The sequence below is a fragment of the Thalassophryne amazonica genome, chromosome 9, assembly GCF_902500255.1.
Source record: "Thalassophryne amazonica chromosome 9, fThaAma1.1, whole genome shotgun sequence".
NCBI lineage: Eukaryota > Metazoa > Chordata > Actinopteri > Batrachoidiformes > Batrachoididae > Thalassophryne > Thalassophryne amazonica.
Genome location: NC_047111.1, coordinates 21,938,395 through 21,959,885, shown reverse-complemented (window position 1 = coordinate 21,959,885; position 21,491 = coordinate 21,938,395). Strand labels below are relative to the sequence as shown.

General features: G+C 41.8%; 1 protein-coding gene across 2 annotated transcripts in view; it reads right to left on the bottom strand.

The window, feature by feature from the left end:
- The window catches only part of tmem132e (transmembrane protein 132E), a 1,128,337-nt gene that overhangs the window by 185,602 nt on the left and 921,244 nt on the right, over positions 1 to 21,491 (bottom strand). For both annotated transcript variants that reach the window (XM_034177754.1, XM_034177753.1), the window contains one exon: positions 8,813 to 8,953. In XM_034177754.1, coding sequence (XP_034033645.1) covers positions 8,813 to 8,953 — 141 coding nt within the window. The remainder of the gene's footprint in view (positions 1 to 8,812; positions 8,954 to 21,491) is intronic.

The following is a 21,491-nucleotide window of genomic DNA, read 5'->3' as shown; positions in this document are numbered from 1 at the left end:
GAGATGGATTGTCGGCCCATATTGTTGGAAACACTTCCTAGAAAAATGTGAGACCAATTAGATTTTTTTTAATCAGATTTTTTATTTGGGATTTTTGTACACTGTTGTTGTGCCCTTTTATGGTCTGTGTTTATTTTGTTCAGCATTTTGATACCTGGGAAAGTGCTATGTAAGTTATTATTATTAATGAATGTGTGATTTTCCACTCTGCAAATTCCATCAGGGGATACATCACCAGACCACCAGACTAGTAAAAAAACAAAAAACAATTTAGTGACTTACTCTGGAAAGAACAGTATATCCAATTTATTTTTGGAACCTCACATGTGTAAAAACCTTCCAAATTAAAGCTGAAAGTCTCCACCTAAACCTCTTGATTTTTAGTACATGGGGCCAAAATAATTAAATGGCCTCCACTGTCCAAGTACTTATGGGCCTGGGTGCAAGTCTTTCTACCGTTGCATAGAGATTGGTAAGGAAGCTGGCTGTGTTGCTATAGCGACTCTGATGATGCGGTTTGTTGCCTGAGGGATGAGCTCAGGCTGAATGAGATTCCATGCTTCGCATTTCGACATGATTTTTGAAATCTCTAAAAGCACAGATTGTAAGAGATTCCAGCTTGGTGCCAGCACAGGGCATTAAGGTGTCTCTGCTGTCACCGATCGTCTGTATTCGCTCTCGATCGCTTTGCAGTGAGCGTATTAATGGCTGCACAGTGGTTGGACCCATATCTCTTGATCTGTTTTCATGTTCCCAACAGTTTTTAAAAATGTCTCGGCTATTTTCTCCTCCATTACTCCAGCAGTGTGACTTTCTGGAACGCTATATTTCTTTGTGATTTACCATTGGGAGTGTAGGATGACCTTTGGACCAAAATACTAAATTATGCATTCTTTTCCTAATTAATGTCAATGGAATTGAGTTCTTAAGGTTTCAGACAAAGAATAAATGCTCTGAGAGGAAATGTAGAGGGAAATGTTTCACTGAGCTTTACTTTACGCTCCCATTTTTTAGGAAGGAAGACTTAAAATTTTTCAAGTCATTATTCATAGCACCCTTCAGCTTTGATAGCAGCTAATAGAAAAATTGCACAAGTGTTGAACAAACAAAATGCAAGACAAATTAATTTGCGGAGAAAAAGTAGTGGGAGGTGAAGGCTTAAATGAGCCTGGACGGGAAAAAAAAGAAAGGCAGGAGAGGAAGCAAAGATGCATAAGAACGTCCTCCCCATTTCCATTAAGCTAATGATGCGCTGTCCGTAAAACACAGTCTGTACTTTTTAAAGCTGCAGCTGGAGGCTTTATTCCAGCTCTCAGGAGGATTTCGCTCTTTGATCCGAGTCCCGTTTGAACTGATTAACAGCGAGAGTTCAGCAGATCAAAGCACTGCAAGCAGAAGCTAAAACAGAACAGAAATACTCGACGCAGGGTCGACAGGAGTTCCACCGAGATTTACAGCAGTGTAGGTGTGTGGTGGACACGCCCACTGAGCCGATAAAGTCGGCTTGATGAATGTTTCAATGCAACCTCCAGTGCTGAAAGGCTAAAACGTTGCAGTTCCTTTAACGTCCACTTGAGGCTGGCTCCAAAAGTGAGGGAATCTCCATTAAAGCCCATGTTAAACTGTCCAACTTTACAGAAGGAATAAACATTATAACGTTACATCTTGTTACTGTTGTGGTTAAGTAACAGGTCATGAGACAGAATGAGCAGTCAAACAGATTCTTCAAGTAAGAATCAGGCTGGTATCTCACTGGGCTGCGACAGCCTGTAAACGCCATCGCAGGCTGTTCACCATCCCCCTGCGCCCACGCTTCATTTGATTTTTGAATGAACAAAAATATTACCGTGATGAACTCCCTCACCAAATCATCAGGCAGGCACTTCATACCCCTCACCACGTCGTCTCTGTGACTCAGAATGTTTGCAGCATGTGACACACCTTGTGAGGGGTTGACACACACGTTTCTTTTCATATGATTGGAGAAGAACAGCGCTTGTGGAAGTGACTGAACACTCCATCAGCCTCCAGCCACCCTGATCTACAGCCGGCCTAAACCCAGCCAACATGCACACGAGCTGCATGAACCGCATTCATTGTGTCTATTTATTTATTTATTTATTCTGAGGACAGAAGTGGATTGAAGTTTAATGTTACTGGTCAGCGCACACTCGCCGTGCACGCGTGGATAGCGTGCTGGGCATCACCTGTGCATTGAATGAGGACTACGTCAGAACTCCACCTTTACTTTTTTAACTGGAGTGCTTCCAGAGGATTACAGAGCCTGTGTGCACATGCAGCAGCACTTCGAGTGCAAAACGGTGCTCGGCCAGCGGAGGATTGTGTGGTCATTTGTGGGAGGAGAGGACGCTCACCAGCTGGGACAATAACATTGATGTACAGGACCTCCTGGACATCTTCTGCAAGTCTGTGAGTGGCTTTCCATGTTTCTTCTGTTTTTAATTATTATTTATTATTATTTTATTATGTATTTGACTTGATTTTATTAGTACTTTTAGTGTTTTTCTGCCTAAACGCAGGGGAATTTTCACAGCCTCTTTCACATAATAACACTGTAATACTCCACATTCGTCCTGCATGTGCAAACGTGATGTCATGTCAGCCACACGAGTACCACTGAACATCTGTGAGAGTGTTGCGCAGTATTTGTGTGCAAATCCTTGTGCCCGCAAAGGACGCGTCAGCGCCGCTTGACTTTCAATGAGATTCCCATGAGAAAGTTATCACATTTCCCCTGTGTTTCATGCAATTTTGTGTCTCTGCCTCCTCTCCACCAGTGGTGCGTCAGTGAGATACTCGCCTGAGGAACACCCTGGAGGAACACAGTGGAGACCCAGAATAACAGCCTGGGCTAGTTTTATACTTGGACTTTGACACACAAAACTGCCAGTTGATATGATTACCTCTACTTCTCATCTTTAACCGCTTACCCCAGTTAAGGGTCACGGGGGGGTGGAGACTATCCCAGCATTCATAGAGTGTGAGGCAAGGTTCAGCCTGGACAGAATGGCAATTTAGTTTAATCAAATTAAACTTTAAAATTTTAAATAAAGAAATATTATTTTAAATTTAAAAATAACAAATTTAAATAAATAAGGGCAGCCACAGCAGATCTAGTAGAGATCCGTAATGGGATTTGGCATAAGTTCCATGCCGGATGTCACACAGCTCCTGATTTTTCCAATCGGTCTGCCTGCTATATGTACACATACATACATACAAGCAATAAGCAGCTCTTTCCATTGTGGATACTAACTTACAGTGTATTCACAACGCTCCACTTTTTCCACATTTTGTTTTGTTACAGTCTTTTTCCAAAACTGATTAAAAAGTAAGTCCTTTTGGCTGCTCCCTTGTTTGCACTCGGGGTCGCCACCGCAAATCCAAGGTGGATCTGCATGTTGGATTGGCACAGGTTTTACACCGGATGCCCTTCCTGATGCAACTCCACATTACATGGAGAAATGTGGCAGGGGTGGGATTTGAACCTGGAGCCTTCTGAACTGAAACCAAGAGCATTAACCACTTGGCCACCACCCCTGCTTTTTCCAAAATTGATTAAATTCATTTTCCTCAAAATTCTACACACAATACCCCATAATGACAATATGAAAAAAGCTTTTTTTTTTGAGATTTTGGCAAATTTAGAAAAACAACAACAACAGCAACAAAAACTAAGCAATCACATGTACATAATATTCACAGCCTTTGCTTAGTAATTGATAGATGAACCTTTGGCAGCAATTACAGCCTCAAGTCTTCTTGAATATGATGCCACATATTTCATTTTGGAATAAGGCTGTGACATAACAAAATGTGGAAAAAGTTAAGTGCTATGAATACTTTTTGGGTTCAATGTAACAAAAAGTCAAATTTGCAAAGTAAAATATTCATTTTTATTGTGAACCATAACTTTCAAAATCACCAGTAAATTTTTGACAGCTTGGACGGGAATCTCCAAAAACACTTTATTATGTAAAAGAGATCACAGATGTTTGTTCGACTTCTATGGACACATGATACAGCGTAAGAATTATTTCATATTGTTGAACACAGTGAGATTTTTTTTTAAGTGGAAGATAACGACGAAGAAATTGTGATGTATTTTCTTTTGTCTATATATTTTTTCTTTGCATCTTTTTTCTTATTTTGCCAGGATCTGATGTAGGATTCTGCAGCCCTCCATGTGAGCAGCCATAAAAATCATCTCTTTCCACTGTCCAGACATCAGCAATAGAAATCCTGCAGCCTTTTTAAGAACATTATTCCCACTTTGACACCCGCTGACCGCAATGAATAATGCATTTGTTCTGATGACGTTATTATTGGAGTGACACAGTTCCAGAAGATAAAATCAGCTGAATAATTCAAGCACTGACTAATGTGCAATTTAAGATAAAAAAAAAAACAGCGATGAAGAGATCAACAATGTGTCCCGAAGGAAAATCACTGTCACCCCATTTTCTCAGTTTCAGGTAATTTTGAGTAAACAAAAGCAGCTGTTCACACAGATTTGGTGCTTAGACGGATTCTCCGCGGAAACGCTAAATGATGGCGGCATGTGGATGTTTTTCTGCTCTGTGCAGACGAGGGTGGCTTTGAATCATAAGCAGATATTTGTTTGCTGTAAGAATAAAATCACAATTGTTGAACTTAAATCCTACGCTAATTAACTTGTTTAACGATGTAATTAGAGTAGAATGACCTTGATTACTGTTTTGGTGTATTTTAGTGCTCATTAAAAGTCTCAGAGTCTTGGACTGTAGCAGCACATTTTTCATTAAATTTGCCAGGAAACTCATGCTACTGTGCCATAAAAAATATTCACCGGGAGGTGAACTGTGAAAACTAGATGAGAATTTTGACGGCCCCTCAGACCTAAAGTTTGCTTCACCTGGTGGTGGCAGTTCTCAAAGATTGAGTGATCACGCTGGAATTTGATGTGGGGAAGTGTTTTCCCGGGTCTGAGTTTCACAATGGACAGGAACTCAGTTGCACATGTGCACACTACAGCATGTGCTGTTACTTAACATAAAGCCTTTTAAATTCCAAAAATGAGCAAGATGGACAAATAAGTGAACACTGGACAACATACTGGATGCCATTTGATGAGGTTTGTACAAAACAAATCATCATATGTACGCAGATGGAGGAGCAGAAACAGTAGATTTAATCAGGAAGCTCTTACAAGGAGTTTTAAAGTAATGGAAAAATAAACATGTGATGGACAACACATTGGATGTTATTTGATGCAGATGAACATGGGTCGCTGGCCCACAGCATTGGAAACACTACAATTAAAAGGTATATGTTTATTTATTTGAAATAGGACAGTGCATATTAATAGACATAGTTACATGTAAATATGATGGATTATAGCAAGGTGCTAATTTTCATCCGTAGTCCCAGTAACCTAAAATAGACTAAGACCACACAACATACCAAAGTAAATTAATCGTGACAGAAAAACAATTAAAACAAAACACATACAGATATTTACAATTTAAAGTAACAATAATTGACAGATAATAAGTAGCCGACAAATGTGAGTATATTTGATCTTTTGATCAGATACGTCATTTAGCATTTTTACGCATTGCTGCTGTGTACTTTTGTTATTGGTGTGAATTCTTTTATTACTGGACTTTATTTTGTTTGGTGTGTTGATTCCTGGGAAAGTGCTTTATAAATAGTTTATATTATTTTTAATAATGAATACAAGAGTTTTCAGCAGATATAAGTCACACAGGAGTATAAGTCACAGTGTGTCCAAGCTAGTATTTAAAAACAACAACATAAAAAGCTACTAAAACTCCGGAAAATATGGTAATTGCGTTACTACACCACCAAGTGTGGTGGACCGCTGGACTGAGTGGTACGTGTCGACATTTTTTTTTTTTAATGATGGTAACGTTAGGCCACATCAAAGAAAGAACAGAAGAGGAAGAAGAAGAGGGGAGGTGATGGTCTAGTGGTTAAGGTGTTGGGCTTGAGACCAGAAGATCCTTGGTTCAAATCCCAGCCTGACTGGAAAATCACTAAGGGCCCTTGGGGCCAGGTCTTTAATCCCCTATTGGTCCCGGTGTGTAGTGAGCAGCTTGTATGGCAGCACCCTGACATCGGGGTGAATGTGAGGCATTATTGTAAAGCGCTTTGAGGGGCTGATGCAGATGGAAAAGCACTGTATAAATGCAGTCCATTTCCCATTAATTTATTTAACAGAAGAATTGAGTAACACAGGAAGTGGGGACAGTTGGGCAAAAAAGTAACGTCAAAAAGTGACACAAGGGAATGGTGAAAACACACATGCTGAAGAACTATTGGAGAAAACAAAACCGATACTGTATATCTGCAGTAATATCCAGAAGCTGATGGACGACCTTGAGACCCAACAACCACCTATAGTGCTGATTCTTGAATTTTATGGTTTTGCCTTATTGAATCTTCACGACGTGAAAAAATATGACGCACACAGTTTGATGACGCGTGAGGGGGTTTTTGAATCGCGCTCACGTTGACGTAATGAAGTATCAAAGCACCAGCGTGTTCCTCAACTCCCCTCTCTATAACTTCAGGTGTTCATTGTTTTGCTCACAGTATTGAGTGAGCTTTTGACCAAATGCAGTATGACACACTGTTTGTGTGACCGTCTCCCGGACAGTTCCCTCGTGGTGACAGCGTGGCAAAGGTCATGCAACACAGGTCACTAAATATAGCAGGAGAAGCTGCCACCAAGGCGCGGAGAAGTAAACAAAGCAGGGTTTATTTTTCAGGTACAGTCTTTCCTGCTCACCGGTCTTATTCTCCAGACATTAAGGATCTTATGAACTATTCAGACCAGTATTTACTGACGTCTCCGAGGCTTCCGGTAAGCAGATCATCTCTCCACACCTCACTTATTAAGGAGCAGAGGATATTGTGGATCATTTTGACTTGGTCTCGCCTTAGTCCAATGAAATCTGTTTGTTCTGGTGTTTCTGACTACGTACTGTATGTGTGACTTCATTATGAAGTCGTTACTCCAGTCATGGGTCACATGAGCTGGAGCCTATCCCAGCAGTTACAGGCCGTGAGGTGGTGGTGGGGGTGGTGGTGGTGGGGTTACAGCCTAGACAGAACACCACACCATCGCAGGGCAACATATAGACAGACAAACATATTCACACCTACGATCAAGTTAAAGTTTTCACTTCACCAAACCTGCACCTGGAGGGAACCCACGCAAACATGCAAATGCCATACAGAAAGAACCAGGCAGGAAGCAATCCCAGGACCGTCTCACTGTGAGGCAACAGTGCTAACAACTAATCCACCGTGCCCACCCTCATACCAATTAATCACAAATATCTTGCTGATCAATACATGCTTTAGGGCACCTAAAGCATGTGGTTCACTGATTTGTGCTGTTTCGCCATAATTCGCCCACATTGGTACTAAGTGTGAAGGGGCCCTTAGATCATTCATCGATGCTTCTTGCTTGTTGAGATATACAAAACAAGCTGCTTTTAGGACCATGTTTTCCTTGACCTTTGACCTAACTACTCCAAAATCTAATCATCTGTGAATATTTATTCAAGTCATATTCCCACCGAGTTTGAAGGAAATCTGTCCAGCCGTGTTTGAGTTATCTTGTCCACAGACACACAGATGCACACACCAGTGAAAACAACACACTGCTACTTTGCTGAAGCGCAGGGTAACAAAATAGCTTCACTGTATAATAACTATGTTGACTTGGTCAGAGAACCCACATGCATGAACTCGGTAGAGTGAGTTATGGGCCTCGTATGCACTACGGACTACAGTAGAATCTCCAGACAAACAGCACAAATCATCGTTTAGTGGAAATCTGACCTTTGACTTTGCCCAGTTTGATTCCAAACTGGTTTAAATCACATTTGTTAATGATGAACCCCAGTAAGCGTAACCCTTGCCAAAATTAACCCTTCTAGCACCATTCTATGGTAGGCTGCATATTTACAAGAAATGTCAGACTTTTATTAATCAGCATTTTTTTTTCCAATTCCTGAATTTTGTACGATAAATATAAACAGAGAAAATTCTCTTTGAAATCAGTTCGGAATTAATACATTTAAATTTTGGCCCTTTTGACACTATTTTTTCTCTGTGCTGCTGCTTGAGCGCACACGACGCCACATATGTCTGCCCACCTCTCCTTTCACCCTTTTAATGGATCAGGCTCCTTGAAATAAATTCCTGCCACCGACTGGCCATCTGTGCTGCTGTGAAGTAAAGCAGCACTCAGAGTGCATCCTGCTGCCAGGAAAACATCACAGTCAGGTCGAATGAGGACGGCCACTAATGGTTATTTTAATTATTGATTAATCTGTTTGTTATTTTTGCGGTGGCGGCTGCAGTGACCCGCAGCGCCAGCTGACCACTGCGCAGTATCTCGTCTGCACACTTTGTTTTAACATCGCCGTCACCAGCCGAGCTCTGTACTCATTCCAAACACCGCCAGCGTTCTCCACCTTGTTCTTAATCCAAATTAACAACAGATGTGTTGGAAATCAGCCGATAATGTCGCCGTTCCTTTACGCTTGTGCAATAAAGCAAAGGCCACACTGTGGTTGCCGTGGGCCTAAGCTGTTTGATCTTCTGTTCCAAAGACGGCCTTTAAAAGCGTCCTTTATTCAGAGACGCGGCTGTGATTAGTACGCCGTGAGAAGGCCTTTCGCCCATTGTTGAGGAAGACGGATGTTGGTGCTTTGGTGCGGCGGCAGCTGCTCCGACACGCGCTGCGTGTTTAGGCTTGGGGCTGTTGACTTACCCCTGTTTGACTGCTTTGTTCTTGTTCACATCGATGGTGGTGATGGAATGCTTGGCGCCCGACTGCACCTCCCAGTCCACCTTCCACTGTGCGTTTTTCGACTTGGTCTCCATCAGGTTCACCCCTTTCTTTGCTTTGACCCTGCAGGGGGAAAAAAATAATAATGGGATGAATCAGTTTTATCAGAGGAAATGATTTATGTGCGAGGTCAGAGGTGAACGCCTGCTGTGCGCAGTAGTCCTCCTCCTTGAATTGGGTCATGACAAAAGTAATTCTACACATGAATCAATAAGAAAGATGAATGAAGACGACGGTACGATGATACATGAGACCAGAAGGCTGCAAGTGTTCCTTACTATGCCGATGAAATCAAATCCACAGTCTTTAATACCACGTTTAAACAGAATTAATAATAACCGTCATCTGGAAGAATGCACATTTAGTTTAAAATATTTAACCACATGACAAATAATACATTTTTAGAAACTGATTTCTAAGATCCCACATACGAGGTCTATTAGATAAGAAACCAACACTTTTAATTATTTTTTTGTAACTATATGGATTTGAATGACGTGCGATTACACCAATCATGCTTGAACCCTCGTGCGCATGCATGAGTTTTTTCACACGTGTCGGTGACATCATTTCCCTGTGGGCAGGCCTTGAGTGAGATGTGGTTCAGCCCTCTCGGCTGAATTCCTTTTTTTCACACGCTGCTCGAGACAGTGCGCATTGCTTTATCAAAATTTTTTCTGGACCTGTGAGGAATATCCGAGTGGACACTATTTGAGGAATTTAGCTGGTTTTCGTTGAAAAGTTTAACGGCTGATGAGAGATTATGGGGTGTTTCTGTCGCTGTAAGGACTTCCCACGGAGCGGGACGTCGCGCAGCACTTCCAGGCGCCGTCGTCGGCCTGTTTCGACCTGAAAACATCCTAATTTAAGGCTTAATTCACCCAGGACGTCGTGAGAGAACAGAGAAGATTCAGAAGAGGCCGGCATGAGGACTTTATGCGGACATTCCACTGTTTAAGGACATTTTTTAATGAAAGACGTGCGTGCAAATTCGCAGAGTCGTTTCCGTGACGACTCGGCAAATCTGTGTGCGCCGCAACAGGAAAAACACCTCCATGTTGAAAACCATTTGTAAAATTCAGGCGGCTTTTGATTGCTTTCAACAAGTGCGTAACTGAGAAATTGTTTAACAGCTTGGGCATGTTCCAACTTGCCCGTTAAGATTTCCAACGGAGGTGTTTTTCCTGTCGCGACCCCCCGCGGTCGGGTCCGGCCCGACATGCGACTCTGCCCGCACGTTCTTTCATTACAAAATGTCCGTTAACAATGGAATGTCCGAATAAACTCCTCATGCCGACTTCTTCTGAAAGTTCTCTGTTCTCTGACGACTTACTGGGTCAACAGAGCCTGAAATGTGGAAGTTTTCAACTTGAAACGGCGAGACACTGCTGCCTCAAAGCGCAGATCGCCGTCAGACGCCGTGGGTCGTCCTTAAAGCGACACTACCAGACCAAAATCTCTCATCAGCCGTTAAAATTTTTATCGAAAACCACCTGAATTTATCGAATGGTGTCCACTTGTGCCTTACACTTTTGAAAAAATTTTGATCAAACAAAGCAGCAGTCTCTGAGCCATTCCTAAACAATGAAAAAATTGACGAGAGGGTGGGCGACTCCTCACTCAAAGACTGCCCACAGGCGAATGACGTAACCGACAGGCGTGAAAAAACTCTCGCATGCCCACGAGGGTTCAAGCATGTCTGATGTAATCACACATGATTCAAATCCATATGGTTTTTGAAAAAAATAATAAGGTTGGATACTTTTCTAATAGACCTCGTATATCAAGCGTTAAATAAGGAAACATAGATTGTAAAACAGGTGCTATCCTGTGTTTGCCAAGTTTTGTGGCCCAAATGTCTCTTAATGTGGAGAAAATAATGAAATTATCTGTACTGTCAAAACGTGACCCCTCTGAAGTTCAATCAAAGTAAGCCAAGCATTATTAACCAAATTGTAGTAGGTTATGTATGTAGTAGGCATGTGGCGATTAATCAATATGAATTGGTATCTAGATACAAACAATCAAGACTGCATCGATTCATTCAGTGTGGATCAATTGATTTGATGGGTTGAATTGTGTCGCATCGCTCGTTGCCTGCTTGCATCGATTTTTTTCCGATGCACATTGAACGCACCACGGACGGAAGCCAGAAAGCTTAACAATTCCCTTATCGGTCCTTCAGTTCGGGACATCAGGTGTTTATCAGGAAATTATCATTTCTTTACATTGGTTGCAGACTGCAGCGGGTCTGCTTGAAGCAACAAAACAGAGCTTCGACCCACTGTTCGCTGGTTCTCTGCTTCACTTCCAGCGGCAGGTTAGCAATGTCTTCATTAACCCCTCTCCAAGCCATTTAAAGATGTCAATCATGACTCACGTTTGTGCTGATAAAAGTCACAAACTGGGACTCTTGTCCTGTTGTGGGCAAGAAACGTCCAACGTTCCACACTGGAGTTTTACGCGATGGTTCTCTGGCGTGAACACCAGCCGTGCATAAACTGAAGTTGTCCATCAGGTAAAGGAAATAATAATTATAACATCCTCTGTTTTATGGGACTAGGTCCAAAGAGCTATGCAGATTTCGGTCACCATTTTAAATCAAATGACACCTCTTTCCAAAAGTTATAATACAACTGACCAAAACTGGGATTTTCCCCCACAAAATGAGACTTCCTCTGTTCTTTATGAAACACTGAGCTCAGAGTTTATGGAGTATGGATATTTGTGCCATTAATATCTGAAAGTAAATGCTTCTGATAAAGACTACAGATTTTGTTAATTTCTATTTATGTCCAGAGATCAAGGATCCAGTGACCAATTTCATATTTATTTACTTTAAGACTCAATAAAATGTTGTTGACATAGAAAACCTGTAAAGCCAACTTTTAGTATACAGAAAATTCACAAGAGGTATCGATAAAGAATTGGATCAATAAGCGGAATTGATAATGGCATTGATATCGATAAAATCTTATCAATACCCATTATTAATCGTATCGCACCAAATTGCATCATATCACATTGTGAGGAATTGAATCACCGTCAAATACATATCGTATCATATCGTCGGTATCATCATGTATCGCTATATGTATCGTATCGCTGGTAGTGTATCGAGATGCGTATCAAATCGTTGTCAGTGATGAGATTCACATGCCTAGTATGTAGTGTAGGTACATGCTGAGTAAAAACTGACCGCAGAAAGAAAACTCTGCTATGCAGATGATGTGCTTGTTTGAAGTCATATTCTCAATCACTCCATACTTACAGAATTTCACAGCAGAGTTTGAAATATGAATTCTGAGTTATTATTGCTACAAAAATGACTTAATTCAGAAGCATCCAACAGCTTAAAGTGTTTTGCAAAAAGCCAGTTATTCTTCTTCTTCTTCTTTGTCTTTCGGCTGTTCCCGTTAGGGGTCGACACAGCAGATCAATCGTTTCCATCTCACCCTGTCCTCTGTATCTTCCTCTGTCACACCAACCACCTGCATGTCCTCTGTCAGCACATCCATGAACCTCCTCTTTGGTCTCCCTCTTCTCTTCCTGCCTGGTGGCTCCATCCTCAGCATCCTTCTCCCTATATACCCTGGGTCCCTCCTCTGCACATGTCCAAACCATCTCAATCTCGCCTCTCTGACTTTGTCTCCAAACCGTCCCACCTGAGCTGTTCCTCTGACATGTTCATTCCTAATCTTGTCCATTCTTGTCACTCCCAAAGAGAATCTCAACATCTTCAGCTCTGCCACCTCCAGCTCTGCCTCCTGTGTTTTTGTTAGTGCCACTGTCTCTACACCATACAACATAGTTGGTCTCACTACTGTAAATGTTCCCCTTCACTCTTGCTGATATTCTTCGGTCACAAATCACTCCTGCCACCTTTCTCCACCCACTCCACCCTGCCTGCACTCTCTTCTTCACCTCTCTACCACACTCTCCATTACTTTGAACAGTTGACCCCAAATATTTAAACTCATCTACTTTCACCACTTCTACTCCTTGTAACTGCACTATTCCACTGGGCTCCCTCTCATTCACACACGTGTACTCAGTCTTGCTTCTACTGACTTTCATTCCCCTTCTCTCCAAAGCATATCTCCACTTCTCCAGACTAGACTCAACTTGCTCTCTACTCTCACTACAGATCACAATGTCATCTGCAAACATCATAGTCCATGGGGACTCCTGTCTGATCTCATCTGTCAACCTGTCCATCACCACTGCAAACAAGAAAGGACTCAGAGCTGATCCTTGGTGTAATCCCACCTCCACCTTGAATGAGTCTGTCATTCCGACTGTGCATCTCACCGCTGTCACACTATTCTTGTACATGTCCTGCACTACCCTAACATACTTCTCTGCCACTCCAGACTTCCTCATACAATGCCACAACTCTTCTCTTGGCACCCTATCATAAGCTTTTTCTAAGTCCACAAACACACAATGTAACTCTTTCTGTCCTTCTCTGTACTTTTCCAACAGTATTCTCAGAGCAAACATTGCATCTGTAGTGCTCTTTCTTGGCATGAAACCATATTGCTGCTCACAGATCTTCACCTGTTTTCTAAGCCTAGCTTCTACTACTCTTTCCCATAACTTCATGCTGTGGCTGATCAGCTTTATGCCTCTGTAGTTACTGCAGCTCTGCACATCACCCTTGTTCTTGAAAATAGGAACCAGCACACTTCGTCTCCACTCCTCAGGCATCCTCTCACTTTCCAAGATTTTATTAAACAATCTGGTTAGAAACTCTACTGCCATCTCTCCTAGACATTTCCATGCCTCCATTGGAATGTCATCTGGACCAACTGCCTTTCCACTCTTCATCCTCTTCATAGCAGCCCTCACTTCTTCCTTGCTAATCTCTTTTACTTCCTGATTTACTCTCACCACATCATCCAGCCTTTTCTCTCGCTCATTTTCTTTATTCATCAACTCTTCAAAATATTCCCTCCACCTTCTCAGCACACACTCCTCACTTGTCAGCACATTACCATGTGCATCTTTTACCACCCTAACCTGCTGCACATCCTTTCCAGCTCTGTCCCTTTGTCTGGCCAATCGGTACAAGTCCTTTTCTCCTTCCTTACTATTCAACTTCTTGTACAGCTCGCAATATGCCTTTTCCTTTGCTTCTGCCACTTCTGTTCTCGCCTTACGCCGCATCTCCTTGTACTCCTGCCTACTTTCTTCATCTCTCCGACTATCCCAAAACTTTTTCGCCAACCTCTTTCTCCTTATGCTTTCCTGGACCTCTTCATTCCACCACCAAGTCTCCTTGTCTTCCTTCCACTGTCCAGATGTCATACCCAGTACTGCCCTAGCTGTCTCCCTCACCACATCTGCAGTACTTTTCCTGTTGTCCAAAATTGCTTCCCCTCCAACTAGTGCTTCTCTCACCTGCTCGCTAAATTTCACACAACACTCTTCCTCCTTCAGCTTCCACCATCTGATCCTTTGTTGAGCTCTCACTCTCTTCTTCTTCTTTATCTCTAAAGTCATCCTACAACCAACCATCCTATGCTGTCTAGTGACACTCTCTCCTGCTACCACCTTACAGTCTGTGATTTCTTTTAGCTTGCATCTCCTATAAAGAATGTAGTCCACCTGTGTGCACCTTCATCCACTCTTATATGTTACCCTGTGCTCCTCCCTTTTCTTAAAGTAGGTATTCACCACAGCCATTTCCATCCTTTTTGCAAAATCAACTACCATCTGTCCTTCCCCATTCCTATCATTGATACCATATCTACCCATTACTTCCTCATCACCTCTGTTCCCTTCACCAACATGCCCACTGAAGTCTGCTCCTATCACCACTCTTTCATGCTTGGGTTCACTCTCCACCACCTCATCTAACACACTCTAGAAATCTTCTTTCTCCTTCATCTCACAACCTACCTGTGGGGCATATGCACTGATGATATTTATCATCACCCCTTCAATTTCCAACTTCACACTCATCATCTTGTCAGACACTCGCTTAACCTCCAACACACTTTTAATATACTCTTCCTTTAAAATGACCCCAACACCATTTCTCTTCCTGTCCTCACCATGGTACAACAACTTGTACCCAAGTTCCTGCTCTTACTTCCCTTCCACTTGGTCTCTTGCACACACAATATGTCTACCTTTCTCCTCTCCATCATATCAGCCAGCTCTCTCTCTTTACCAGTCATACTACCAACATTCAAAGTCCCCACTCTCATTTCCACCCTTCTAGTTTTCTTCTTCTCCCGCTGTTCGTGGCAACGTTTTCCTCCTCTTCTTCGTCGTCTTCGCCCAGCAGTAGCCCAATTTCCACCGGCACCCTGTTGGGCAATAGCACTGGTGGCAGACGTTGTTAACCCAGGCCGCGACTGATCCGGTATGGGAATTCGATTCTGAGTCTGCATAGTTGGGTTGTCTTGTTTTACGCCGGATGCCCTTCCTGACGCAACACTCCTCATTTATCCAGGCTTGGGACCGGCACTCAGAATGTACTGGCTGCACACCCCGAATATAAAATATAAAATGCTGTGCTTTATGAAGATGTGATGTTTATTCTGAGGCAAGTTTTTCATTCCTTCTTTTTAACGACACGTCCACTGGGAGAACATTCTGAGAAGGTACACAGTAAATTTCGCTGAGTAAAATTGACTCTGCTGGAATAACATTTGATCCCAGTCTAAATAGAGTAAAAACACTCTATTGTAGACAGTGCTTAATTTGTAAAGTGGGAGGTGCCGGAGCGCAGAGGATGGGTGGCTCCTGTGCAGGAAAAAAAAGGGCGGGGCTTGCAAAGAATGCTGTGCGTCACACTTAAAATAAACTGCACACCCACACAAACACGCACACACACCTTCACAAATGACACTAACACCCTGCCTTTTCCTCAAAAATGACTACATTTATGTTTCCTGTCTGTCTCTGTACTTTTCTGCCACTTTTGCGCTCTTTTTCATACTTTTCCCTCGTTTCAAAAGTCACCAAACACACTTTACCATAATATATGCAACATATAGCATACTGTTGGAGAGCACGGGTTCTTGGCTTGCTGTCAGTGTTGAAATTTTTCAGATTGAGGGCTTACATGAGAACTTACAGTAATGAGAATCAGCGGTGCACTAGTGTGAAACTTCCGTGTTTTTCCTCTGCGTTATGACATCACAGGCTATGTTTACCGTAATACACCATATATCATTGGAAGGCCCTTGGTGTTAGCTTTACAATGCCCTTTGAATCATTTGGATTGGACAAACTATGGCGGAGTTACGGTAAAAAAAAATACGCATATGGAAAATACGGCGTGGGCACCATCGCCGTAGATAAAGGGATAAATAGCTGGTGGAGCCAACGTCAGAGGTTCCGGAGCGCGTGTCCGAGGTTCCGGAGCACGCTCCGGCTTGCTCCCCCTCAAATTAAGCCCTAATTGTAGAGTGAAACCAGCTCTACCAGTGTCGCTGCCCAAATGATGCAGCTTAGCTAAAGTTACCACAAAAATTGTTCATTTTGTGATAAAAGCATGGAATTTGGCACGCATATTCCAAATTAACTAATGTTTATTTTCAGATATGGAGCCATCCTGGAGATGACCTCTAATGAGCTAGAATTACACAGAGGTCAAAATCATTTGCATATTTTTTTTTTTACCAGAATTGGAGCAACTTTAACTTTTGACCCCGCTACTAACTGAAATTAACCTTTGTCACCATTTTTACTGTTTCTACCCCATAACTCCATGAAATTCAGTCATAGATAGTCCAAACTATACCTTTTTGTAATCATTATGATCAGGCAAATAATGTGGTATAATTTTCAACATGATTGGAGCATTTTAAAATTTTGACCCCGGTGTAATTTTTATTGATCCCTGTAGCTCATTAGAGGTCAGCTCCAGGATGGATCCATACCTGAAAATAAACATTAGTTAAGTTAGAATATGTGTGCCAAATTCCATGCCTTAATCACAAAATGAACAGTTGTTTTGCTATGCCACCCCACTAATGCATCATTTCGGAGCACAGCCGCTCAGTGGACGGACGCTCTTCACCCAAAGCGATCAAATGGATTAATGGAATTATTAACCATCAGATGACAAGGTAAAACCTCTTAAATTATTCTAGTCAGTTTTAAGCAGAGGTTAGGCCATTTTAAGCAGGAACGAGGCAATATTCTGTGACATTTTGAAATAACGGACACACAGTGAATGCAATAGCTAGCAGCCTTGTAGCTGCGGCGCTCTGATCGCTTCCTCCGCCTTTTCTGATGAAATAATGCTGAATTTATGTGGAAATGATTGTTGTACAAAAGCTTCAGATATCTGTCGCTGAGATAGATGCTGACTGGAGTGCAGTTTGAAGCAGAAACGAGGTGTTAATCGGTGAACCGCGGCTGATGATGCATGCACAGTGAAGGCAGGGTGGACCGGGTTTTTGGGAGGACCGTTCGGTCTGCGACACCGTCTAGTCAATGCAAGTGGTTTTATGCCAATAAGAGTTGATTTTACACTATGTTGAGTTGATTTAGCCCCGTGGTAGAGTATTTTTTTTTAACTCTATTTAGAATGGGACCAAATGTTATCACACCAGAGTAAATTCTACTCAGCAGAGTGTCCTGTGTAGGTCAGACACAGGACACTTCAACACAGCAGATATTTCAACCTGTGAACGGCTGATCTTCCCTGCAGCCCAGAAATACATTAAATATACAACACACAGCTCAATTTCTTATTATTATTTTATTTTTATTATATTTTTCACACCAGGGAATGATGGGGTGACTATAGCTCAGCTGTTTCAGTGAGTAGTTTGTTAATGAAAGGGTCATTGGGTTTAATCCCAGAGTGTTCCAAGTTGATTAAGCAAGATGCTGAGCCCTGAAATACTGCTCGACCTTTGGGACACACTGACCCCAAACAAAAACAACACCCAAAACATGGAGAAAAGTTGAACAAGATGGATTTCCAAAGTAGAAATTGGTCTTTTAAAATTTAAAAAATTTAGGCTTATAACTTGTTTAATAACACCGGCACCCTGTTGGGCAATAGCACTGGTGGCAGACGTTGTTAACCCGGGCCGCGACTGATCCGGTATGGGAATTCGATTCTGAGTCTGCATAGTTGGGTTGGCTTGTTTTACGCCGGATGCCCTTCCTGACGCAACACTCCTCATTTATCCAGGCTTGGGACCGGCACTCAGAATGTACTGGCTGCACACCCCGAATATAAAATATAAAATGCTGTGCTTTATGAAGATGTGATGTTTATTCTGAGGCAAGTTTTTCATTCCTTCTTTTTAACGACACGTCCACTGGGAGAACATTCTGAGAAGGTACACAGTAAATTTCGCTGAGTAAAATTTACTCTGCTGGAATAACATTTGATCCCAGTCTAAATAGAGTAAAAACACTCTATTGTAGACAGTGGTTAATTTGTAAAGTGGGAGGTCCCGGAGCGCAGAGGATGGGTGGCTCCTGTGCAGGAAAAAAAAAAGGGCGGGGCTTGCAAAGAATGCTGTGCGTCACACTTAAAATAAACTGCACACCCACACAAACACGCACACACACCTTCACAAATGACACTAACACCCTGCCTTTTCCTCAAAAATGACTACATTTATGTTTCCTGTCTGTCTCTGTACTTTTCTGCCACTTTTGCGCTCTTTTTCATACTTTTCCCTCGTTTCAAAAGTCACCAAACGCACTTTACCATAATATATGCAACATATAGCATACTGTTGGAGAGCACGGGTTCTTGGCTTGCTGTCAGTGTTGAAATTTTTCAGATTGAGGGCTTACATGAGAACTTACAGTAATGAGAATCAGCGGTGCACTAGTGTGAAACTTCCGTGTTTTTCCTCTGCGTTATGACATCACAGGCTATGTTTACCATAATACACCATATATCATTGGAAGGCCCTTGGTGTTAGCTTTACAATGCCCTTTGAATCATTCGGATTGGACAAACTATGGCGGAGTTACGGTAAAAAAAAAATACGCATATGGAAAATACGGCGTGGGCACCATCGCCGTAGATAAAGGGATAAATAGCTGGTGGAGCCAACGTCAGAGGTTCCGGAGCGCGTGTCCGAGGTTCCGGAGCACGCTCCGGCTTGCTCCCCCTCAAATTAAGCCCTAATTGTAGAGTGAAACCAGCTCTACCAGTGTCGCTGCCCAAATGATGCAGCTTAGCTAAAGTTACCACAAAAATTGTTCATTTTGTGATAAAAGCATGGAATTTGGCACACATATTCCAAATTAACTAATGTTTATTTTCAGATATGGAGCCATCCTGGAGATGACCTCTAATGAGCTAGAATTACACAGAGGTCAAAATCATTTGCATATTTTTTTTTTACCAGAATTGGAGCAACTTTAACTTTTGACCCCGCTACTAACTGAAATTAACCTTTGTCACCATTTTTACTGTTTTTACCCCATAACTCCATGAAATTCAGTCATAGATAGTCCAAACTATACCTTTTTGTAATCATTATGATCAGGCAAATAATGTGGTATAATTTTCAACATGATTGGAGCATTTTAAAATTTTGACCCCGGTGTAATTTTTATTGATCCCTGTAGCTCATTAGAGGTCAGCTCCAGGATGGCTCCATACCTGAAAATAAACATTAGTTAAGTTAGAATATGTGTGCCAAATTCCATGCCTTAATCACAAAATGAACAGTTGTTTTGCTATGCCACCCCACTAATGCATCATTTCGGAGCACAGCCGCTCAGTGGACGGACGCTCTTCACCCAAAGCGATCAAATGGATTAATGGAATTATTAACCATCATATGACAAGGTAAAACCTCTTAAATTATTCTAGTCAGTTTTAAGCAGAAGTTAGGCCATTTTAAGCAGGAATGAGGCAATATTCTGTGACGTTTTGAAATAACGGACAAGCAGTGAATGCAATATCTAGCAGCCTTGTAGCTGCGGCGCTCTGATCGCTTCCTCCGCCTTTTCTGATGAAATAATGCTGAATTTATGTGGAAATGATTGTTGTACAAAAGCTTCAGATATCTGTTGCTGAGACAGATGCTGACTGGAGTGCAGTTTGAAGCAGAAACGAGGTGTTAATCGGTGAACCGCGGCTGATGATGCATGCACAGTGAAGGCAGGGTGGACCGAGTTTTTGGGAGGACCGTTCGGTCTGCGACACCGTCTAGTCAATGCAAGTGGTTTTATGCCAATAAGAGTTGATTTTACACTATGTTGAGTTGATTTAGCCCCGTGGTAGAGTATTTTTTTTAACTCTATTTAGAATGGGACCAAATGTTATCACACCAGAGTAAATTCTACTCAGCAGAGTTTCCTGTGTAGGTCAGACACAGGACACTTCAACACAGCAGATATTTCAACCTGTGAACGGCTGATCTTCCCTGCAGCCCAGAAATACATTAAATATACAACACACAGCTCAATTTCTTCTTATTATTTTATTTTTATTATATTTTTCACACCAGGGAATGATGGGGTGACTATAGCTCAGCTGTTTCAGTGAGTAGTTTGTTAATGAAAGGGTCATTGGGTTTAATCCCAGAGTGTTCCAAGTTGATTAAGCAAGATGCTGAGCCCTGAAATACTGCTCGACCTTTGGGACACACTGACCCCAAACAAAAACAACACCCAAAACATGGAGAAAAGTTGAACAAGATGGATTTGCAAAGTAGAAATTGGTCTTTTAAAATTTAAAAAATTTAGGCTTATAACTTGTTTCTCTTGCAAGAATAACTGTGCTGTGAGACGTGTAGTTAATTTAAGAGTAATCGTAACACACCAGTAAATTAATCATGAATACTCTACAACTTGTTAAAATTTGACTAAAGAATAATAAGTGCTAAAATAACTTTAACCTTTTATGTTATGAGGAAGAAAAACCAATGAAACACAGAGATCAAACAAAAATGCTCTGAGAGCATAATATCCCCCGCTGGCAAATGCTGCTTTGGTACAAGTGCTTGCTATATTCTGGTAACATTTCAAGGACTTGTAATTTTCACGAAATTCATCCTAAATAAGTGAGGAGTGGATTTCAGAGTGTAGACACCAACTCATGAAACTGACAGTGTCTGGCTTTGTTAATCAAGGGCCATAACTCTGCCAAAATATGTCAATCTTGCACAATATTACAACATCCATGTTATCAACCTATAAGAAGGATTTAAACCAAGTTACATGAAATATCATCAAAAAGTGTGATGGGACTTGAGTTCGGAATGCTTGTACCGTTTTAGGGATGAACGGATGGACAGAGGACAGACAGACAGAAATTTCCACAATATTAATCCTCCTTCTGGCCATCGGGATAAAAACATGTTCGTTCCATAAGATTTGTTACTGTGCAGTTAGATCACAACACTGCCTTCCAAAAGTCAGAAACCCTTGAGAGTGAAACCTGCAGATACTCCAAATAAAAAAATAAATAAATAAATAAAATAAAATAAAATAAAATAAAAAACCCTCCTTTATTAGTTAGTACGAGAGCCTGTAAGCCTAAACATTTCAGCATGGCGGGAAGGCCGTTGCCTCCATGATGAGTTAGCTACAGAATGTTTGCAAGCATCAGAAAGACCAGTGTAGATGTTCAAAGTCTGAACATCAAACTAAT